A 23,314-nucleotide genomic window follows, 5' to 3' on the forward strand; every position below is an offset into this window, starting at 1 on the left:
GCTGGGAAATTCTTGAGTAGCTGCAGAATTAGCAGCTCCTCCAGAAGGGCTCAGATCCATGAGTAAGTAAGTAAGTAAGTAAGTAAGTAAGTAAGTAAGTACTAACTCAATCGAGCCAAGTCATTCTTGAGGAGCCACCAGTCACTCAGCTACTCAAGAATTTCCCAACATTTTATGGAACCCGAAGGTTCAATACTGTGTTCTTAAGAGCCTGTTACTGGTTCCTGTCCTGTGCCAGATGAATCCAGTCCATACCACCCCATGCTATTTCTGGAAAATCCATTTTAATATTGTTCTCCCACCTATGTCTAGGTCTTCCTAGTGGTATCATTCTGGCATGTCTTCTCTTCCATCTTATCGTCCTTGTCTTGATCATTCCAGTTATATTTTGCGTTTTTGTCATACATTCCATTTTACCTGTAGATGAGATCATCTGCGTTAGTACCGACTTTTCTTTCATGTAACTCAGAAATTTTCAGAGACTCTTATTGAATATGAGGAAGTAATAGAATTTGAAAGAGGGATAAAGTTTATATTTTAATGAACTTACTTCAAGGAACAGAATCTTACTTGAGAAGCTGAACATCATTCAGCTAGTCAAGAAATTTTTGCCATTTTTTATAACAGAATGTTAATTACCATACAAAAAGAGCCTGCCACTGGTTTCATCCAAAAAATCTGTCCAAGTCCAAGGCCCTCTGTAATATTTTCCAACATGCTAGTATTAGTCCCCTGTAGTGTGGTAAATATTCAAGCATTTTTCCTACTTGGCCAAGTCACCTTCTGTGTGCAAGCACATTGTTTTTAGCCATATGTAACATGCCATTTTATTAGGCTAAAGTACATGCATGTAATCAACAATGGGTACTCATTTGCTCTTAGAATTCTATATAACCCCCATTTAACTTTCAGATATGTGGTCCCCAAGGCAAACCTTAAATGGTGATTACACAAAATCTTTTACAGTTTAATGGGGTTTTATCACTGAGAAGTTGGCTCAAGTGGTAATTTTTCTTACTTGTATTCAGGAAGCACCTGACTGGAATCTTGGCCAGTGCAGCAACTATCTTCATTGAGGTTTTCCCTCCAGGCAAATTCCAGGATAGTACCTTAAAATGGGCTATAACTAGTTCCTTCCACATGTTTTCCAATTCATTATTTTTATCATTCATCAATATTCATTATTATCTTTTCATTTGATTCTGTACTATCTGAGTTATAGACAGTGTCATTTACTAAACTGGAAATAAATAAATAAATAAACAGGATCTTGTCCTTTTGCTTTCATAGTTATGATTGTATGAAATATGTGGAATATAAATAATGGTGCTGGAAATAAAATGTAAAGTTATTTAATAATTCATGAGGTTCATATTCACACAGGGATTTTATGAACATGAAAATCAGCATTAAGCAGTTATGGGTATCATGCAGATTTGTCAAAGTAATTCTTTTTCCTTTCATCTGCATGTAATGTAATAAACTGTTTAGTTTTGATCCATAATGATATGAAATTCACTAATTTTTTGCCTCTTCTGTTCTTTTTCAGGTGGTACACAAGTCCAGATGTTGTTAATGCATATTACAACCCTCAAACTAATTCGATAAGTAAGTGCTTATTATTGAATAGATAATATACATTATGTAAATACTGATAACAATGGTTGTACATTTTAAGGTGTACAAAATCTCAGGCTCAGTATGAATGTTTGTATACTTATTTTACTACCATTAACCATTGTGCTCATCACCAGAATCCCTTCAATTTGGGAGCAGTGCCATGGGCTAGTTTCCTGTGCTGACATAAGATGCTCAAATATCCTAAGAAGTGATTCCCTGGAAACTTGAAACAAATTTGTGATGGATTTAAGAATTATTTCATTATTAGGTGCTGTGGCTTTTTATTCTTTTGTATATCAAATAGTATTTTGTTTCAGAAGCTATATAAAGAAGTGTCCATGTTTTACTAATTTCAAACATTCATAAAATGGTTGTTTCTTTTTAGAATATTTATGGATATTTTTAGTAATTATGTTCTCTGTTGTAGCTTTTCCAGCTGGAATTTTACAACTGCCCTTCTTTAGTAAAGGGAGACCAGAGTAAGTTCATTTTATTACTTCATTATGAAAAAACAAATACAGTAATGTCTTACAGTGCTCCTGGTACTGAGTGCAATCAGTAAAGGGAAATACTGATGTACAGCTGAGTGTGTGTGACTTTTGAGACCATCACAGCAATGATTGTAAAGAATTTTTATTCAAGAAATTGATTTGATTCTTAATGCCTTGTTTTCGATTATTAGTTCACACATAACTATTTTTTCTTACATTTCAGGGCACTGAATTATGGGAGTATTGGTGTAGTGATTGGGCATGAAATCACACATGGATTTGATGATATGGGTAGGTGTAAATCCTTCTTTTCTTTTTGACAGTTATTTTTAAGTAGGTACACAATATTAACATTGAAAATAATGATTATTAAATATTCTGTTATAGTCTTTTTATGTTCTCCATAATTACATAAATCTCGGACTTATAAGTCACATTATAGAAATAACATACATGAATTACCTTATTATGTATAGTTTATAGAATTTAAGTGGTGTAAGTGTTCTAGAACATTTTTGAACTGCACACACATCTTGAAGTAGACTCCTCAGTATCATGCAAATAACAGTTGTACAAAACAATAAGATGTAATGCAATATATATGGCTGTTTCTAGGAACACTGTCCTTTTTTAAATTTACCAGAACGGTGAATCTGATTTCAATAAATCTGTGTACTTCAAGAGTATATAAGCGAATAATAACAATAATTTATAATTCTGATATTTCACAGGTCGTCAAAGTGACAAGTATGGCAATCTTGCTCAGTGGTGGTCAAAGTCAACCATTCACACATACCTTGAGAAGGCCCAGTGCTTCATAGAGCAGTATAGCATGTACAGAGTCCCAGAACTAGATGAACTGTTACATACTGAAGTGATGGTAAGTAAAATTTTATTCACTCCATTTTAATCATGATAATTTAAGGCATAATGCAAAACTTCCTGGAGCCTAGTTGCTTCTTTCATAGTAATGCACTACTTATGGTAGTATTACAGTAATATATTGAGTGACCATAGAGGGAACATGACAGGCGTTTTAAGTGCATTGGGCACTGACTATCTACTTAAAAAGTACTTCATGACATGTTATTGTCAAATGGTAACACAGATTTGCCATATTTTATAAAATCTGATAGAATTGACCCATTACTGCCTTCAGGCATTCCTCACAATACATAAGTTTTGTAATATATTCTGAAGTTCTGATGGAATAATTCACTGCAAACTTGCAGCATACCATAGAACTGCTTTTACACTGTTTAATGACACTTGCTGAAGAGCATGAGGATTTTATTTGCTCCATACTCATATATTTTGCTTATTCACATGACTATTAATACATAGGTAAGTCAATAAGTAAGTTACAAATGGATATAGAACTTAAACAAATAAGAATACAGATTTGAAAAATGCTTTTATTTCTCAACATAATCTCCCTCTACACTGAGGCACTTGTCCCATCATTTCACAAGCCCCTGTAAACCAGTAGCAGGAAATTCTTTGGGCTGCTGTCGGAACCAGGCGGTGACTTCCCTTTCTACAGCATCACTTTCCTGGGAGATGGTGTCACCTTAAACTTTTTTTTTTTTGGCAGGCGACGCAGGATGTTTCCACTGCATTGATGCACCCTTTGTCTCGGGCTGATAATGATGAACCCAAGACTCATCACCTGTGACAATTCAGGCTAGCATGTCGTGTCCTTCATCGTGGTAGCAATTGAGATGCTGTAAGGCCAGACCCATTCTTTGCATTTTGTGTTGTGGGGTCAGCCTGCTCGGCACCCATCATGCACAGACTTTGTGAAAACCTAAATTGTCATGCATTATGAGGTAGGCCACGCTGTGTGAACACCCCTGGTTCTGACAGCAGCCCAAAGAATTTTATGCTGTTGGTTTTCAGGGGCTTGTGAAACGATGGGACAAGTGCCTCAATGTACAAGGAGATTATGTTGAGAAATAAAAGCATTTTTCAAATCAGTACTCTTATTTCTTTAAGTTCTATATCCATTTGTAACTTAGTTATTGACTTACCCTTGTATAAGGCCTAATCAGTTATGAATAGCAGCTGTGGACCCATGATTGTGTTGTGGATATTTTACAGCAACCAGGCGCAAAAGTGAGTTCATTGTGCCTAATCTGGTTGCATAATTTCGTTCACACATGTTACTTTATGCAGGCAAAATGTAAGCAGTCTTGTGACTATAGTAGACACTGGTCCTATAAAAACTCCAGTTTCTTGTGTCAGGGGTCTTAATAATTTGTGAGTGCTGATCTCTTGTTGCCTATATTTATGAAAATTCCAAACACATTTTCTGTACATTTTCTTTCTTGTGAAGGATTCAACTGTGACAACCACCTCATTGCAATAGTGATGACTTCACACTTCAAGATGTGAAACTGTGAGGAAGCAGACCTTTCACATGCTACTATATTGATCACTTTCACGTTTTTTCACTGCACAGATGCATCATCAACATACCAGGAAGTTGCACAGTGATTGAATGCAAACCTGTATGTTCTGTATACAGTGTTGTTGACCTTAATTACATTATTGTTGTTGTGAATATGAAAAATATACAGATACCGAGTGAAGAAAATTGTACTGCCATTACACATCATAAAGGCAATTGTATGGTGTACTCTAAGAGCATGGTGAATTATTCTTTTCAGAACTCCAGGATGTCTTTGCAATATTCTGTGATATGAGGCATACTTGAAGGTAGAATGGGATGAATTCTAGCAGTTTTTATAAAAGAGTGTGTAACCCTTTTACAGTAATCAGTACCAATATAGCACTGAAGCAGAGGGAGTCAGCACACAATACACTGAAAACCCTTGTGCTGTTCCCTCCACAGTCACTCAATTATTGCCACACTGTTACAAGCAGCACATTTCCACCCAAATTGAATGTTTGGTAGAAATTTTCTAAAGCATCTGTGTTGTGACCATTACTACAATTAATAATTTCTCCATGATATGTTCATCCTCCAACCTTTAATCCATATTTTACCTACATCAGTATATATCACAACAGACCATGACATCATTCACTCCCATCACATCTGTGTTATGTCTGTAAACCAAGACATGTCTCTGTTCTCTGGCCATGTAAAATCCAAGTTGCACCATTATTAGACATTTAATTTAAATTTCCTTAATGTCAAAACACCAAGTTCTACTCCCATATATCGACATCAATAATTCTCCAAAATATTATATGGACTAAGCAGCCAAGTGAATTGATTTATTCATTCGTTCATGGAGCTGAGACCTTCTTGAGAAGCTGCCAATTGTGTGGCTACTCTAATTTTTATGTTTTTAGACAGCGGAGAGAAGACAAAAGGTTCTGGACTGAACGATAACAAGTATTACCCGAATTCAGTCTTTTCTTAATATCCTCCTGAATCAGGTTTTGATTTGTTATAGTTGTTCCCAAATATCTGAACTGTGCCAAATTTTCAAAACATCTGTTACCTATCTTTATCAGCTAAGCTAAGCCAGCTAAGTGAAAACTGAACCATAAATTCTAGATTCTAAGTATGTGATTCAGAATGTACCATTACAGATGAATGGGGTTACTACACAAGGTGAAAATATGGCAGATAATGGTGGTATGAGGCAAGCATTTCTAGCTTATAAGAAATATGTGGAACACAATGGACCTGACTTACGCCTGCCAGGCTTACATCAGTTCTCACCTGAGCAGCTGTTTTTCCTTGGATTTGCAACTGTAAGTCCTGTGATGCATGAATTGACTAAAAGCTGTAGGATAGGGAGGACCATTGAAAGATGCAAGGTATGGGGAAAATAAATCTGTTGGGGCTTTCTTACTAGTGTTTCATAACAATAGAAAGTGTAAAGCAAAAGGTGTCCTTATGCTTAAGTAAACACCACACCATGAATATGTGTGAAGTGGGAGCTCCATGCATTCTTTATCTTGGCAACAGATGGAGGTAAGTGGTCAGCTTTATGCCCCAGCCACTATGCCCCTGGAGAAAGAACCCACAGTGTTCCTTGGACAGAAGGCAGAGAAAGAATGAAAATTATGGCTTTTAGAGCGGCACAACCAATTAGAAAAGAAATTGTCGTTAAATATTCGTACCAATGAAAAAGAAATCATGCCATCACATATCAAAAGACCATAATCTCAAGCCATTAAAGAATGATTGATCATAAATATAATGGTGATTATGGAACTGAGAATAACATATATCAATAGAAGTGGCTAGTACTTTGGAAAGAATGCCTGAAAATCAAATCTAAGACCTGCTCTATCAATAAAAAACTGAAAAGAACAGTTCTAGTTCTTGTAATTGGAATAGGCGAAGCAGTTAATTGATGATGATGATGAGGAGGAGGAGGAGGAAGATGAATGGTAGCTTACACCTTTTCTTCTTTTCCACATTTTTTCTCAAGTTTAACCTTGTGTTCTCTTTCTTCATATTTGAAATGTTTGTGTTATATTATCTCAAGGCCACCTAGTTATAATTACATTTTCTCAGTTAATGTAGGCAAGTTTTTATATGAAAATAGAGATAGCTTTTACAAGAATTTTAAGTTGGGTTAGTTACATTTTTCTGGAAAAGTGAGGTAATAAGATTCTTTTATGGGACTTGGACATACATTACCACTGTACCTTTTCATTTGTTAATTTATTGTCTCTGTTAGGTGTGGTGTGAATCGGCTACAAAGGAGTCCCTGCTCCAAGAAGTTCTCTCAGATCCCCACAGTCCACAGAGACTTCGAGTGCAAGGAACTCTGGCTAATTCTCAAGAATTTGCTCATGCCTGGGATTGTCCTGTTGGGTCACCAATGAATCCTAGAGATAAATGCTTGATCTGGTAGTAATTACTATGTAAGTAGATGGGAGTCGGGTATAAACTTTGTTATTATGATACTGGTAATGTGGTTAGAGCATTGTACTGTGTCCCATTGTATGAAAGAGACAGGAAACAGTTTTCAACTGTAATCCAGAAGCAGGTTTCATTAAGATCACTATTAAATTAAATATAACTTTTATACAGTTAAATAAAAAAGGGACCCCCAGTTTTTCATTATTCTGGTCATGCTTATATTCTCATGAAAATGGCTGTTCCTCCTCTGACTAGAAAGGTAGTAGGACTTTGATCTCTACGAGAGCTTTTTTCATTGACATTTTATGGACTAGCATAAAAAGAAATTCATGTCAAACATACTGTTTTCTAGTATAGATACTCCTTGGTAATGATGTAAATTATTTTAACTTGCTTACAGACTAAACAAATATTTAGCATGCATGTACACAGTAGTGTAAAAAGGGCATTTAAATTTACTAGTCTGATAGCATCAGGATACAGTGAATAAAATATAAACATTTTGCAGCTCAGGTATTTAATTCCAAAAGGATTTAACCAATATGAAATAAGATGGACATGCATGAATTATTTCACAACTGTTGTTAATGCCCATTTTTCTGTAACATTTTATCCAAACCCATTTCGATTAGTTCTGTACTACACAGTGAAACTGCCCAAATGTCATACTTCATGAAAATCAGAATTTTGAAACATCAGATAAGATTCCTCATCCCCTTTTACTCACTCTCTAGTTTGGATTTCTGAAGGAGTGTTAACAACAGACTTCTTACCCCCTGAGTCAGTCACTCCAGGTCCATCTACTGCTTCCCACCAGGGACCACCTGCACAAGCCCCAAAAGATCCCTTTTTTCTACAGAATTACCCTACTTTGAGCACATTCTCCAACCTAAATCTGTCAACACAACAGTTCTTAATGCACAGTTGATAACTGAATAGTGTGATAACGTAAAATTTTAAAAAAATTACAATCTATAAAGTGCGTAATGTTTACCGAATTTGACCCCCAAATAATGATGATGATGGTGATTCAAATCAATTCCGTTCTTATTTATTTACATGCACACTTAACAGCCCACATGATGATGATGATGATAATAACAAAGTCAAATGTACAATCAGTTCCAGTAAGGAGGTTTGAGGTTCTCATGGCAGTGAGTGTTAAGATTATGGTTTTCTAGATTGTCACTCCATGTAGTTTGGTAAGTACATACCAATGTACCAACCTGCTGCCTCCATCTTCATGGTGAAGTGGAGGCAGCAGATTCCTCAAAAAAAACTGCCAACCAGACTACACAGTGTCATATCCCAGAAGATAGTAATCTTGAATTCATAGAAATTCACTGTCCTGTAGCTCAAACTGCATTTTCCTTGCCTCTGCAGAGATCTTGTGATCAATATTTTCATAACTTATAAAGGAATTGGTGGAAATATGGTGCAGAAATAGTTATATAGGAATGTTTAAAAAACTGCAGTATGAGATAGTATTTATTTCTGTATGGGCAATGATCCATAGATAAATCACATCAGTTTGCTTGAGTCACCACAGACAACAGTGTGCTTCATTGCTGGATTTGACATTCCCACAGCAGTAACTATGAAGGGTACTATCTTCTGGGATGTGACGGACCACCAAAACTATGGTGGACTTCTACCACGACTACACTGTATTATGTCCCAGAAGATAGTACTCTTCTGCCTTGCCTATTGTTTGTATAGATTTAATATGTAAAAGTACAATATTTAATGACTTTTATGCCCTTTCCATGGCTCCCCATGACCTGTACATAACCTAAATTAATTGTTATTTGCCAGCATTTGGCTTTATACCGACAATGACCAGAAAAAAAAACTTCTGATGCATACTCACTCATGGAGCTGAGCCCTTCTTGGGAAGTTGCCAATTGTGCTACTCAAGAATTTTCCAGCACTTTATGGAACCTGAAAGTTCATTACCATGTTCACAAGAGCCCTTCTCTGGTCCATATCCTGAGCCAGATCCATCCAATCCATACCATTCTACCCTATCTCTCTAAGATCCATTCTAATATTGTTCACCCACCTATGCCTTGGTCTTCCCAGTGGTCTCTTTCCTTCTGGCTTTCCCACCAATATCCTATATGCAGTCCTCTTTTCCCCCATTCATGCTACATGCCCCACCCACCTCATCCTCCTTGACTTGATCATTCTAATTATACTTTGAGAAGAGCAAAAGTTATGAAACTCCTCATTATATAGTTTTCTCCAACCTCCTGTCACTTCATCTCTTTTCGGTCCAAATATTCTCAACACCCTCAGTCTATGTTCCTCTCTTAATGTCAGAGACCAAGTTTCACACCCAATTCTGAGGCTTCAGTTAAAAAAGAAAATATATATACAGTATAGGAAGAAACACTCTGAGGAAATGTTACCTGCCCTTGAGGGTATTCATTGAGGCATCCCCATATTTCTCTCTATACAAGTCTCAAGAATGTTTTTACTATAAATTAGAAGAAACTATCACATGATATAGTATCTCTTCTGAGGCTCTGGTTACACTAAAATAAGAATATTGTGATGTGTAGATATGTTAAATAAAGAGCAGATCATGTTGAGTTTATAGATCTTGGAAGAGTCACATGCTCATACACTGACGAACGATCGTCATATTAGGAACAAATTATACATCTCTACCTCTTTCAGTGGTTCTCAGTCAAAAATGTATAAAATTAGTTATGAATTTCTGAAATTACAAGTACAAAGTACCCATTGTGTGGGAATGTTGAATGAGACTCTAGCCAGGTAATGGTGGTTCACACTTGGCAGTAACTTATCCATAACAGTTTTCAGCCACCTTTGCCATTTTATTTCCATTTGTCATCACAAATACAGGGTGCAGAAGAATACATCAGACGATTTAAATTTGCGAAATGGGTAATTTATTTTCAGTTACTGTACAAAAAACAGATTTGTGAAGTCTGTAAAAAAGCATGCCAGTCAGGTGAGCTCAGCAGTAACTGCATGTCCATTCTCGTCTTCAAAAAAGTATGTTCCTAAAATGCCAAATGAACTGAGTCCACACCATACTGTGAACTTCTGCCTATGAAAAAATGATTGATACAGTAAGCGTGGGTTTTCTTCTGTTTGGTAACTGAAATTCCGCTTATTTACATACCCGCTTAGATGAAAATGGGCTTCATCTGATGTTATCAAGTTCTGAAGGAATTGCAGTATATGTCCCATTATTTCTGGTAACTCGGTGCAAAAATCCTTTCACGTATTCAAATCACGAGGCAGTAATTCTTGCACCATTTGAATTTTGAATGGATGAAAATGTAACTCCATGTGCAAAATTCTCCTATTTGACATGCCTAGTGCTACAGAATGTTGTCTAGCAGAGCATCATGGACTCTGCTGTCTGCCACTTGCACCCTCTCCACATTTTCTGGGTTGCACACTAATCGTGGACAGCCAGCATTCTTCTTTGACAAGGCAGAAGCAGTTAACCTAAACAGGCTCACCTAATTTAAAATGGCTTGACGTTTCAGAACCTTGCCATTTCTTCCAATGTTAAAGTGCTTCCTAAATTCACATTGTCCGAGTAGCTGAATCATTATTTTTAAAAAAGCTCTCCACAGCAAATGCACAATGCTCACATGACCAATGCTCCATGGCACCTAATAGGCTTTGAACTGCTCTTGATGCAGCGACAACAATCAGTGTGCTATCGATCAGCATATGCATTTGGCGCCAATTTCAACTCATCTAATCAATTCTGCTGCACCCTGTATATAATTAATATGTGTTCGTATATTTTGGCTTTGCAGTTGCATGTGCTACTGGTCTCTGAAAATGGTGGTTCAGTGCAGATTTGAAGTGTTACTCCAGCTGCTGCAGCAGCAGGTCACTTACATGCCCACACAAGGAGTTTTAAAAGAGGAAGCACTGACAAGACACCAGCACTTCCCAGTCTCAAATGATACAGGGTATGAGTAGTGGACCATAAATGTTCAGAGATGGGAAGAGAGACAGCACTTTATTTACAAATTATGGGCCCAGAACAGGTCCTGGATAAAAATAGACATTTTAATACCTGCTTCAAAAATGAAACAAGGTTCTCTTAGAAAGCCTGGTTTTCTTAATTTACCGAATATATGTGATGGCACTAGTAACAGTGTGTAACTGTGCCATTACATATATTCATTTTCTCCCATTTCCAAAGAGAGCTGCTTCTGGATGAAGCATGTGCATCGGCTTCATGACTACATTCTTTGGCAAAATGTGGGGTGGGGATCAGCAGTTCAGCTAACTTCATTCTTGTGACAGAGACTTTTGACGGTTACTGTCTTCTGAGATGTGTTGCCATGCAGAATGGCAGATGTTTACTGGCATATCAGAGGAGTGTGCTGCCTTCATCTTCTAGATACTCTTCTATCATGAAGATGGAGGCAGTACATCCATCTGAAACAGTGATAAACATTTTCCAGATTACATCACATCCCAGAAGTAATCCCAGTAACCATCAGCTTCATCCTGTTTCAAAGTACCCTTATTCCATTTTGACCGAGTCGTTCGTTTTATGCTGTCGGTAGCATGAGATTATAGGCTGACTGAAGAGGAAATGATTTGTAAGAAAGCAGCCATGGCCTAATCTGGGAACTATCCTGGCACTTGCTTGGATGGACTGAGGAAAACCATAACAGACCTCAATCAGGATAGCTAGTGTCTCAGCTAGGTTTCAAACAAAGTACCTCCTGAATACAAGCCTAGAGCATTACCTCTAGATCAACATGTCTGATGTCACAGTTCAGTTTATTCATATTACTTGCAGGAGACAAACAGGGTGATACTATAAGGGTGTTTTCTACAGATGTTATTCAAAGATGAACTTCACCCTGAATGCGACAGTATTTTTAATTTGTTTTCGTTCCCTACATTGTAGAAAGTGTTGTGAAATACACATCAGGTGTAAGAGAAAGAAGCAAGTCAAAATCATCTCTGTAGGAGGTTATTCTACAGAAATATTCCATAACAATTAACAGCTTTATCTAGGATGTGCATTCCTCTGGGCCCCTGAGCAGTGTCATTTCATCAAAAGTACAAGACTGCAAAACTAAAGACTAAAACATTGCAATATGTTCCCTGTTATCTCATTAAAATAAATCAAAGATTCGTTTCTTAAAACATCACCAAAATAAGATGTTAAATAAGTATCTGTACAAGTTACATTACATGTTGCTATACTATGTCCATCAAACATAAATACCATTAAAATATGGATAGAAATCACAAAGGGTCAACTTAACTACAAATGATACAACAATGGCATTACTGTATAGAACTATTAACACTCTTTAAGAATTATGTTCTTAAAAATAATTATATATGTCAGTCAAGAGACTTTTGTACATGATCATTTACTTAAGGGAAAAGTAAATAACAAAATATTTCTTTGTATCATAAATGTATCTTTAAATATGGAGGAAGTGGAGTAGAAGCTGTCATAGAAAAGGCTATTGCATAATTTCATTTCTCTTCATTTTGGGTATTAATCACATAACAAATAAACTGTTCACTTATTCACCACCCAATGCACATGTCAACTGTTCAATTTCACTCATGATTTCCCTTTTCCTAGCAACTTTATCTAGCTGATCTTTTTCAAGTTTCTGTTCACCTGCTGCAATTTTTTGCTCAATGGACTCAATTTCACGTAGCCTTTTGCGAAGATTCTTGATTCTTTTGGCAGGATCTGTCGGTGTTATGGCTATATTTGTTGACTGGGAAGCTGCATTTTTTGACTGAACAGTAGGTGATTTCGACTGACAAGCCTCTGATTTAATTTGAGAATTTGACTGTGATTTTGACCGAGAATTTGTAGTTTTCAGCTCAGAACTCAAGTGAGTTTTCGATAGGCTTTCACTTAATTTATCCTCACTAGTACCACTCTTCTTTTTCTTTTTCTTCTTACTTGATTTGCCTGAAATCAGTTAAACGTCCCTGTTATTTCAGATTCTTACAAGGACATGAATTCCAATGACACTGGTAACCAAGGATATAGAAATTATCCTACCAACTTCAGACAACGGTTTTCAGCACTGAAAATGAACTATATCAGAAGTTTTACTTTTTTTTTTAAGATTTTGAAACTATTCATTAAAGTAAACAGTATATCATCTATTTGATCAATGACTTCTCAGAAAATAAACTTCTCTTATAAAATCTGAGAGTACATACAAAAATACATACAAACAATGGAATACCATTTAAATTTTTGGTTCACAAACTATAAAAAACTGGTGTGGCCTTTAGTCTTCCACAGACCCCACAAAGCCTGCCATAAAGACACTCTTGTAATTAAATCAGCTAATTTACCACTATTTTGCACTTAATAACAGAAATAGTCTTGACCAGAAATAATGCTTATTTTGATATCATGGAGAAAGTAAACTGCAGATTTACCTGTAACTGCAGTTTTAAACAGTGCTATTTGAGAATTAAAATACAATTATCATGCATGACCTAGCAATCATGTTTCAGTTGACCAGTCTGTGGATTAACTGCTTCCATGATATGCTAAGAAAGCTAGTTTATTTCTATGAAATATGGTTATCTCATACAGAAAACTAGCATATCAAAGCCCAAAGTTAAAAATAGAGTAGGAATGAATCTCCTGTTCCCCCAAAATCAAGAAAGGAAAAAGATATTCTACATTTGCATATTACTTGACCATTATGTTTATTTCAGTAGCATAAAGCAACAGTATTCTGCTGAGTGCCAAACGGAAAGAAGTGAATACCTTCTGGTGTGGAAACTATGACTAGTCCTGGTATTGGGCTGTTTTTTGACGCCTCCCTATCGGCCTTCTCCTTCTTCGTTTTTGTAGCATTTACAACTTCAGGAGAGAATCCCACTGGATACTTAGGCTGATTTTTGGCAAATTGTTTGCCTTTACTTTCATATCTGAAACATAATCACTGGGATAGCTGTGCTGTATCTCTACAATAGGATGATCAGCTGCAGCTGGTAAGTTACATTTGACAAAGTCCAAACAGCTTCCATTGGGAGCAGTAACTGTAAATAAACAGATTACCCATGTCCACATTTGGCGGGACATGTCCGTATATGTAGGTCCTAACCGCTGTCTGAATTCTTTTCTTAAAGTGAGCTAACTATTTACACTTCTGTCTGACATGCAAAAACATAAGATTATTAGGAGCAGTTGGAACAAATTTTAAACTTATGCTATATTCAACCATGAAAAGATGTTTTGTAATTATATTTCATTGTTGTTGTTGTTGTTGTTGTTGTTATGACGATGAGCAGTTTAATGGTGGTGGTGATTTTTCAAACAGATTCTGCCCATTTGTCACCATGCATCTGCTGAGGAGCTATTTTCTTCTGCATTTTGTACATCCAGTGTTCTTGTGTACTCTGTTTCCAAAGTGGTTCTTTTGTTCTTATGAAACAGAGATGTGTGTTCTAAAGGATTCTGATGATGGTGGATGACACACAGAATTACCGGGTTTTTGGACTTTTTCTGGACGATGGAAAAAGTCCAAAAATTCTGAGATGTGTGTGTTGTGCTTCTTAATTAACATGTAAACCCAGCTATGAATAACTCAAAAATACTTAAAAAAAAAAAGAGCAGTTTAATGACAAGGCTGAGTGTTCAGTTTTTAAAGGAGAATTTACGTTTACTTCTAAAATAAAATAATATTTAAATAGGGATATGCAGTGATGAATGACACTGCTCAAGAAACACCAGTGTACCATATTATTGTATGTCGTAGCATGATCATGGGCTGTTTTTTTTTTCAGAATCAAGTTAAAAGTCATTCATGATTCCAGAATTAAGAAAAGAAAAATTGCTTCACTGAATCAGGGGCTTTTATCATTAATTTGACTGGATCCTCTATTAATGGTGCACTTAGTTCTGTGAATGATGTTTCATATTTCGGTGTCTGTACAGAAGGCTCAAATCACAAAAGCATCAAAATGCTACCAGGCACTGACATAAACAGGAATGCTTAAAGGTTTTTTGTACATTTGTTCATTACAACATCACATTCTTTGACCCTGAAGATGGAGGCAACATGTTCCTCCAAAACATCAGTTAACTTTGAACAGACTAACACAGTGTTATATCCCAGAAGATGAAATCTTTGTCACAAGATCCCTCCTCCATTCATGATTTTATGACTATTTAAATATGATTCTGGAACATTATTTTCATGGGTTTGTTCTCGGATGCCACTATGCCTCTGCAGTAGAATTTAACCTATTGTTTTAAGTTGACTCTACTTGTTCTATTAAATGTAAAAAAAAAATCAGATTTATTTTTAGTACCATCATGCAATGTAAAAGTTGAATATTTCTCTGGTGAATGAAAGTAAACTGAATTTTTAAGTTTGGTGTCCTGCTTTTAACTGTAGCATTGCTGGTAACCCTAAATAAAAGTCAGGTATGTGGTCACTATTATGTTGTTCCCACTGCTCTATAAATATTTTCATTTACGTTAATGAAAAAATCCTTGAAAGATAATTAACCTACCAAGCAATGCAATGTGTTTGATCAGGCTTTACTGAAAGATGTGCATTCCCAGTTACAGATATTTCAGCAGCCATCTATTAAATACTCTGAGCTGTGTTACTGCTCAGAAATTCATTTGATTCATTTGAGTATTGTTAACAGGATAAAAGCAAAAATTCTTACAGTGGAACTTCTTCCTGGGGGATGTAACCGTCTCTTACTCTCCTTGGTTTTCTCCATGTACCATCTGGTCTCTGGCTGGCAGCAATAAATGTGGTACCTTCAAATATTTAATGATTTATAAATAATCAGATTATACAGTTTCATATGCTCAGGTCCCATGAGTCTCAGTGAATAATTAATTTTTTTAACATGAAGCGATGATACAAATGGCATGCTGATTTCGTATCCATCCCCACCCTTTCCACCACTTGCTATATTTGGCATAAGCCTGGAAACGGCATGGGACAATAAATTTAATTGTACTTTTACAATTTAAGGTGTTAATACATACGGTTCATATTTTATCGCAAGTACATAGCATAAATAGCATATCTATCATAATTCATTATGTACGTTCCACCCTCTTATAACTTGCTTTGATAACAGTACCTTGTTCGTCTTTAACATAACTAGACGCCGACGCCATTTTAATGCCTACACAAACTGCTGCTCTCTATGAATTGACATGCTACTCAGTGCTCCTAAAATGATTAGAGAAAACGCCACTAGATGACACTGAGAGTAGGACACACCAGTCTTAAAGCAAGCCAGACAGATTCAACATCTCAACATTGTTTCCACGGCCGAGTGCGACTGTAGTGATGGGCTGCAAACAGAGGAACATATGAGGAAAGCCTCAAATCTTACAGAGGAACATATCTTCTGGAACTGTAAACTGTAGGAGAACCAACGGGCAACAATGATGGACATTTTGTCTGAGAACAGCAAAAAAGAATACACAAAGTCAGTTATAGAACTCTTAAGGCTGGAAGAAAAAAGATTTCTGCAAGGCGTCTGTTACTTCATAAATAACATTCCTATATTTATATAAAATAGATACGTAAAAAAAAGTAAAAGAAGTAATTGTACTGATTATTAACAGTATACTCTCAAATTTAAGTCAAGGTCTATATTAAGAATCGCGGGGTTACCGCTACTATAGAATAAGATATTTACAAGAATGTGCTACAAAAGGCCGGATGGGCATTGCCTAGGCCTTTTTTTATTTACAATATTTTTTCTACAATAAAAAAATAATTACCTGTCTATAGAAGGCCGGATGGGCATTGCCTAGGCCTTTTTTTGTATTTACAATATTTTTTCTACAATAAAAAAATAATTACTTGTCAGTTTCAAGTAACAAATCAAATAAAATTCAGTAGAAAACAAAAATTAATTATTTTATTCTGACATCGCCCTATGTCTTCTCAATCTGCTCCTACTATTCGTTGCTTCGTTACCGCTCTCAGCTATGGCTACACCACTAGTTGTTTCCTGGTAAAGAATCTTAATAATCAAACTTGGCCAGCTTCTGTATTCACGTCCTTGCTCTTCGAGTTCCAGATTTTTTTTTATTCTGGGAATACAAAAATACAACAAGGCCTAGATAATGCCCATCCGGCCTTCTGTAGCACATTCTTCTATTACAGCGGTCTCCCGTGATTCTAAAATTAAGGTCTATATCGCGGGAAGAAGTTACTACTTTTGTTAGCCCGCGCCATAGCTAAAGCGATTAGTCACGGGCTTCCCACCACGGTGGCTCGGGTTCAATCCCGGGTCTGGTCAAGTGGGATTTGTGGTGGACAAAGTGGTGCTGGGACAGGTTTTCTCCGAGTACTTCGGTTTCCCCTGCCAATCTTCATTCCACCAAATTCTCCATCATCATAATCACCCGGGGCAGGTACAATAGGCCAATCAGTGACCGCCGTACCGAGTAGACCCAGTTGGACTCCACCCCCCACTAAGCGAATTAAAAAAAATAATACTTTTGTTGCAGCAGTACAATATTACAAATGTGGGAAATTTGTCCACATGAGTAAATTTTGTACGAAGGAAATAAATGATTCTTATGAAGAAGAGAAAAACGGGAAGGGTATTGTAATAAACAAGATGCCTGAATTGTAACGGTGACCACAGAGCAAATAGCGAACGATGCCCCGCAATTAAAAAACAGAAATAAATCAATGAAATCAATGCTCATAGAAATGTCGAATTTTTGAAAGCAAGGAAAATTATAGAAAAATGGTCACAACTCTGGTTGTCGAACCTTGCGTTCTCTTTGGGTGCTGAAAGTCCCAGAGGGTACGCGGAACCAAATATGAGGAACTTACTTCTTCGCAAAACGCCAAGAAATCGAAAGGAGTGGGGTAGTATTCAGAAAAGCGAAAACAGTACGTCATAAAGTCCCTGAGCCAACCGACTGGAGAGAGCAATGGAAGATGATCACGGATAATAGCAGGACTCAAATATCTGAACCGAGTCCAAACAAGACTGAGCATAGGAACAACTCTAAAGACCAGACAGTGTTAGAGAAATCTTTAAACGAGTTGGAAATCCATTCAGATGGAGGATCAAGTCAAGAACATATTGATGACGATAATCAATTTAGTGATGTACTCCGGGGATGCTAAAGCAAGGGTCAGACACCTGTGGAAAGCCGTCGAACTTCACGAAAAACATTACAATAAAATTCAACGGGTATCAACCAATTAAGACACTTCAATGGAACTGTAGGAGCCCAAGAAACAAGTTCCCCGAATTACAACAGAGGAGCCAAAACACAGATGTCATAATACTACCAGAGCAGGAAGTGTAAACGGTACGAGGACCAAAGAGCAACAGTGATGGACATTCTGTCAGAGAACAGCGAAAAAGAATACCCAAAGTCAGTTACAGAGCTCTTGAAGCTAGAAGAAAAAAGATTTCTGCAAGGCGTCTGTTACTTCATAAACAACATTCCTGTATTTATATAAAATAGATATATAAGAAAAGTAAAATAAGTAATTGTACTGATTATTAATATGATACTCTCAGATTTAAGTTAAGAATCGCTGGGAGACCGCTGAAATAGAATAAGATGTATGTATAAGAATGTGCTAAAGAAGGCCGGATAGGCATTGCCTAGGTCTTTTCTTATTTACAATAATGTTTTCCACAATAAATAATCTTGCAACGTGAAATGTTTACCGATGTGAGAATACACCTCTCAACCTCTCATCCGCGCCACACGCAAATCGTGTAACCAAGCAATCAATAAGTCCCTCCTCCAATGGTTACGGCTGCTGAACAGTAAATTGAAATTACAGGGAATACTATTCATGAATGTTTACAGTGGAGTAATGGAAAAAAAAGTAAAGTTGTCATCATGATTAACTAATTAAGCACTACGCAGTAAAGACGTATGGTGGAAGGGATGTATAGATCCACATATTCTTGACCTCGGCACTACTCGTAGTTCGAGGTGAGTTGTCAGCTTCACACCCCGGCCGCTTTACACCCGGGGAAAGAGCCCCACGTACCCATTGAATAACAGGCTGGGTGGACCACAGAGTCGGTCTCAACGAAGTGGAGAAGAGAAAATTCTTGACCCTACAGGGACTCAATCTCCGACTCCTCGGTTGTCCAGCCCGTAGCCAGTCGCTATACCGACTACGCTATCCCGGTGCATGTTTACAGTGGAAAGATATTAAGTATGTAAGCTTAAAAGAAAGATTCGTTTGGAGTATCATCGTCATTGGCAAAACACAACTTTCGGGGCCATAACCACCCTTCGAAGGTTCTGCCACACTTGTCTATTCTTGGCTAGGTCTCTCTAGTTTCTTTCCCCCACAGCTTTATCATAACTTTTTACTACATCTTCTCATCCCAGTTTAGGCCTTCCCGTTATGCTACGCAGTATTGACAACATGGTGGCCAGCCGGAAGGGTGACTTGGTTAAAAGGAAACACAAACAGAGTGGAAATCCGTGCACCAATACAGATAATTTCTGAAGGCTTTCTTTGCGATTCTACGAACCCCATTATCCTTGATGTTCATCATTTGTTACTAATGCATGTCTCTCAGCGGTATAAGTAAAATACTTTTCTTGTAATAATGTGGAATGTAGCGTCCTGTTGCACTGATTCGTATCCATAATGTACCATAATAATAATAATAATATTTACCGTCTTTTAGTGCATACAATTTCACTTGTCACTTCACACTACATGTTTCGGCATCATTCTGCCATCCTGAGGTGTATCAATTATGTTAAACCATTGCACTGCCTGCTATCAAGTGTCCATTTATAAAATGATATAAAATATGTGTTCGTCGTTGTTCAATAATAAAATTTATATATTAAAACTTGTTAAGAACTATCATCTTACATGTCGTATATCAAACTCGTGTGTAACGCCATTCATCCGCTATGGGAGTCGTTCTTCTTATGTTTTCTTTGTGTATGTATTGTGTCTTATGATATGTCTTTCTTATGTGGCTTGTAACACTTATTAAATACTGAACCTCACTGATAGTCCTATTATCTAATATTGTATAGGATATCTGTCTGCATTATACTAACTCCTTTATTTTACCTACTTATTTTAGTTAATTTGCTATGACCTATCTCTTTTCTTATGATTCTGATAATTCTACCCAAACAAATTTTAAATATAGTATAACTGTTAGTATTTTTATTATTTGCGTGTCCAGTAAAACAAAATGAATTACGTATATTATTATTATCCTCTGAAAATCTATACTATTCATTTCTTAATTAAATATTTATGTTTCATTCCTCAATTCGTAATAGCACTTAGTTTTTACTTTTATTCATTATTATTTCTTCCAAGTACTTACCTGTAATTTGTATTTGACTTTTAACAAGTTTGTCTAAAATGTAATTCATTCATCTGCACTGTGCTGTGTCTGTAATTGGCCTTGCGGCTGTTGACTCGGCACATTAATAATAAAGAACCTAACGTAACCTAACGTAACCTAACCTAACCTAACCTAACCTAACAATCTGGAATATATTATCTCACATTCATTTACGTTACCTTTTCAACAAAACTTGCTCAAGTCATTAAAATCAATTAGTGTCTAAATAAGTTCAGCTACAAAAAAAGTTAACATTATCGATCAGTTATATTACATCATGGATGAAGTCGTACTTTTATAAAGCTATTCGCGAAGTAAATGAAAATCATAGAGAAACAGTTAAACATAAATATTTCACAGGAAGGCCGGGGCCAAACATCAGGCGGTTAGGCGCAAGCTTCCTCGGAACTTCGGGGGCGTAGATTCATGTGAGATTCGTAGAGACTGGAGCAGAATTTCCTCCAAATATTTTTTGTTCCATCTTGCTAACTTTCATTCCAACATTGTTCCATATTCGTCTTGCATCGTTCATGATATTTTCTGTATCCCTGATCAGGCAGAACGTTCTTAAGACTGGTGCCACATCTCTGACCCTCTGTTTCACTGGGAAGTGAGGTTTGTTTACAAGTTGGACAAACAAAATTAGAGTCTCTCGAATGTTCAGAATGTCAGTGATGTGGTGATATGAATTTTAAAAGGTTCATGTTGTGGCTGAGAATAAAGTAAAGGATTTTATTTAAGATTTAGAAGAATCCTTAAAAATAAGCGTCAGCTAAAATCACAACATAGTACAATCATCTCAGCCACTGTCCATATTTAGAGTCACAAACTGTAATCTTACAGAGTTCTTGGCTACAGATCCAGAGATCCAGGTTCGACTCCCGGCGCTAACAGATTTTCTGAGAAGTAGTGTGTCTGGAATCGGTCCACGCAGCCTCGTGAGGATAATTGAGGAGCTATTTCAAGGAAATAGAGGCTCCGGTTTATAAAACCGAAATTAACGGCCGTGGGGATTCATTGCGCTGACCACTCGACACCATCTATACGCTAAAGCTGGCACTAACTTCGCCGACAAGCGGCGGTTGCTCGGTCGGTATAGTTCGCTTGCGGACTAAAACCACGAAGTTTGTTTTGCTGTTTCTAACATTATTATTAAGAAGACACAAGCTCTCTGTTCCTTTATGTTTGCTTCTAGGTCAAAAATAATGCTTCTTGAAATGTTACTGAAAAAGAAAGATCTGAACGGTGCGTTGTAAGTCGCAAGTCGTACTCGCAAAGTAGTTCACCACAAATTATTATAAACCTATTCACCAGATATTATTAAGTTCTGTAACTTTTTTATGTTAAGTGAATATTTCATGAGTTAAACTGAGAAGTTCGTTATTAATTCTTAGAGTAAAGTCGTAGTTATACCTGTGCGACTTAAATTTTAAATAATATGAGTGAATCTTAAAAAGGTTGCTTACATGAACTTCAGTAGAGCAGTGGCAAAGGGCTCAATAGCGAAAGATGCAACAGAAAATTAGGTCTTGGCATCTTATTTCAACTTTCTTCGCCTTCGGGTGTCCTTGGCTCGAATCTCTGTTGGGATACCAGTTATTCTGAGTTTTTAAGCGTTTTCATCAGCCTTTCAAGGAAAGTGCTTCAGGAGTGTCTTAAACTACATCACTGCCGTTTCCTAGCACATGTTTTAGACTCCACTGTTCATCATATCATTTCTAACGGGCGTCATGTATGATTTTCGGACGCTGCTCTAAGCTGTAGGCCCACTGTATGGCTTACTCACACCCCCATGAAATAAATTATAAAATACATGTAGAGGTAAAATATTTCGAAGGAAATCGGCAACAGATTTCGTATCTTAAAGTCTCTCAATCCAACATTTATAGAGGCAGTATTTCTACGAGTGCTGTTACATTAGAAATAACTGTGTCTTTTTGGAGTTATTATCCTGGGAGGACTGTTACCAGTAAGCAACGGCAGTGGGGGAGAAAGAAGGGGTAGGTGCGGTATAGACACATACAGGAAATGGGGTGTAGCCCTGTTATTGATTGCGAAGTGTGTAGCTTGTTTTAGTTGAATATTGACAACGAAAGAAAGTGACATGATAAATTCCAGCAAGAATCACAGGCTGGAGCTCCAGCAAATTGCTGAAATCTAATATAATATGACATATCAGTCATTTAGAACCTGGTTTCATACTTCTGTGCGTTACAATTGGAATACATATCTCCATCTCAAACAAGTTATACTATTGTAGCATTACACTTGTCCTTAACACGTAGCAACTCAAAGTGTCTGCTGTGGCATTGCTAGTAATTACGACAGAATCAAGTTTCAATACTAGTACAGCTATTATTTATAGATTGGATTTATCTGGCTGAGGACAGGATACAGTGGCGGTTCTTGTGAACATGAATATGAACATGAAGAAAGTCGTCTTCTGGGATCTGGCGCAGTGTATTCTTCGTTTTAACCGACGTTTCAGAGGAACATATCGCCTCCATCTTCAGGGTAGTTGAGTTGCGTGCGAATAAAGATAGCTGTAGCAGTAATGTTCATTGCTTCTACAGAAGACGACTTTCTTCATAGTCATCGCCGTGAAAACCTCAAAACTTACATGATTATGAATATTCAGTTTCATTAAAGGCGGGAATTTCTTGACCGGCTCAGCAACTACAGGGTGTTTTAATGAACTTGACGCGTTCACAGTTCACTGTCGGACGCGAAGCTATCAGTAACATTTTGAATGAAGGGAAATTCTTACCTTTCTTCACAGATCACAGGAGGTGTTGAAAATGCTGTCCCTCTACACGTAGACATTCCTTGCACTGGCGGAAGAGAGGCTGATTTACCTTCTGAAGGCCCTCTGCAAGAATACTTGAAATTTACTTATAAATGTTTTCTTTCATGTCTTCTTCCGTTCGAGGGTTATTGCTGTAAACTTTATCCTTCAAACAACCCCAGAAGAAAAAAA

General features: G+C 36.9%; 2 protein-coding genes across 5 annotated transcripts in view; one reads left to right on the top strand and one right to left on the bottom strand.

Moving 5' to 3' along the window:
* LOC111873912 (neprilysin-4) overlaps positions 1–12,490 on the top strand; it is a 32,653-nt gene extending 20,163 nt beyond the window's left edge. For 2 of the 3 annotated variants that reach the window (XM_033755275.1, XM_033755276.1), the window contains exons 14-20: positions 1,550–1,608; positions 2,048–2,099; positions 2,335–2,402; positions 2,843–2,991; positions 5,676–5,840; positions 6,779–6,965; positions 10,770–12,490. In XM_033755275.1, the coding sequence (XP_033611166.1) occupies positions 1,550–1,608; positions 2,048–2,099; positions 2,335–2,402; positions 2,843–2,991; positions 5,676–5,840; positions 6,779–6,955 (670 nt within the window). In that variant the 3' untranslated portion in view covers positions 6,956–6,965; positions 10,770–12,490. Of the gene's footprint in view, positions 1–1,549; positions 1,609–2,047; positions 2,100–2,334; positions 2,403–2,842; positions 2,992–3,705; positions 3,806–5,675; positions 5,841–6,778; positions 6,966–10,769 lie in introns of those variants that run through there. The other variant, XM_033755277.1, reaches the window with a different exon arrangement.
* On the bottom strand, positions 11,839–16,191 carry LOC111873898 (partner of Y14 and mago). Of its 2 annotated transcripts, none has more exons than XM_023868967.2 (4): positions 16,087–16,191; positions 15,658–15,754; positions 13,742–13,905; positions 11,839–12,922 (listed from the first exon to the last, which is right to left on the bottom strand). In XM_023868967.2, exons 1-4 carry the CDS (start codon positions 16,121–16,123, stop codon positions 12,519–12,521), a joined length of 702 nt encoding a protein of 233 aa, XP_023724735.1. In that variant the 5' UTR covers positions 16,124–16,191; the 3' UTR covers positions 11,839–12,518. The 2 variants fall into 2 exon arrangements, with proteins under 2 accessions (XP_023724735.1, XP_023724736.1); XM_023868968.2 differs by lacking the exon at positions 16,087–16,191 and adding an exon at positions 15,989–16,079.
* Between the last annotated feature and the right edge of the window lie 7,123 nt (positions 16,192–23,314).

This window comes from Cryptotermes secundus, unplaced genomic scaffold (genome assembly GCF_002891405.2).
Source record: "Cryptotermes secundus unplaced genomic scaffold, Csec_1.0 scaffold597, whole genome shotgun sequence".
NCBI classification, from domain to species: Eukaryota; Metazoa; Arthropoda; class Insecta; order Blattodea; family Kalotermitidae; genus Cryptotermes; species Cryptotermes secundus.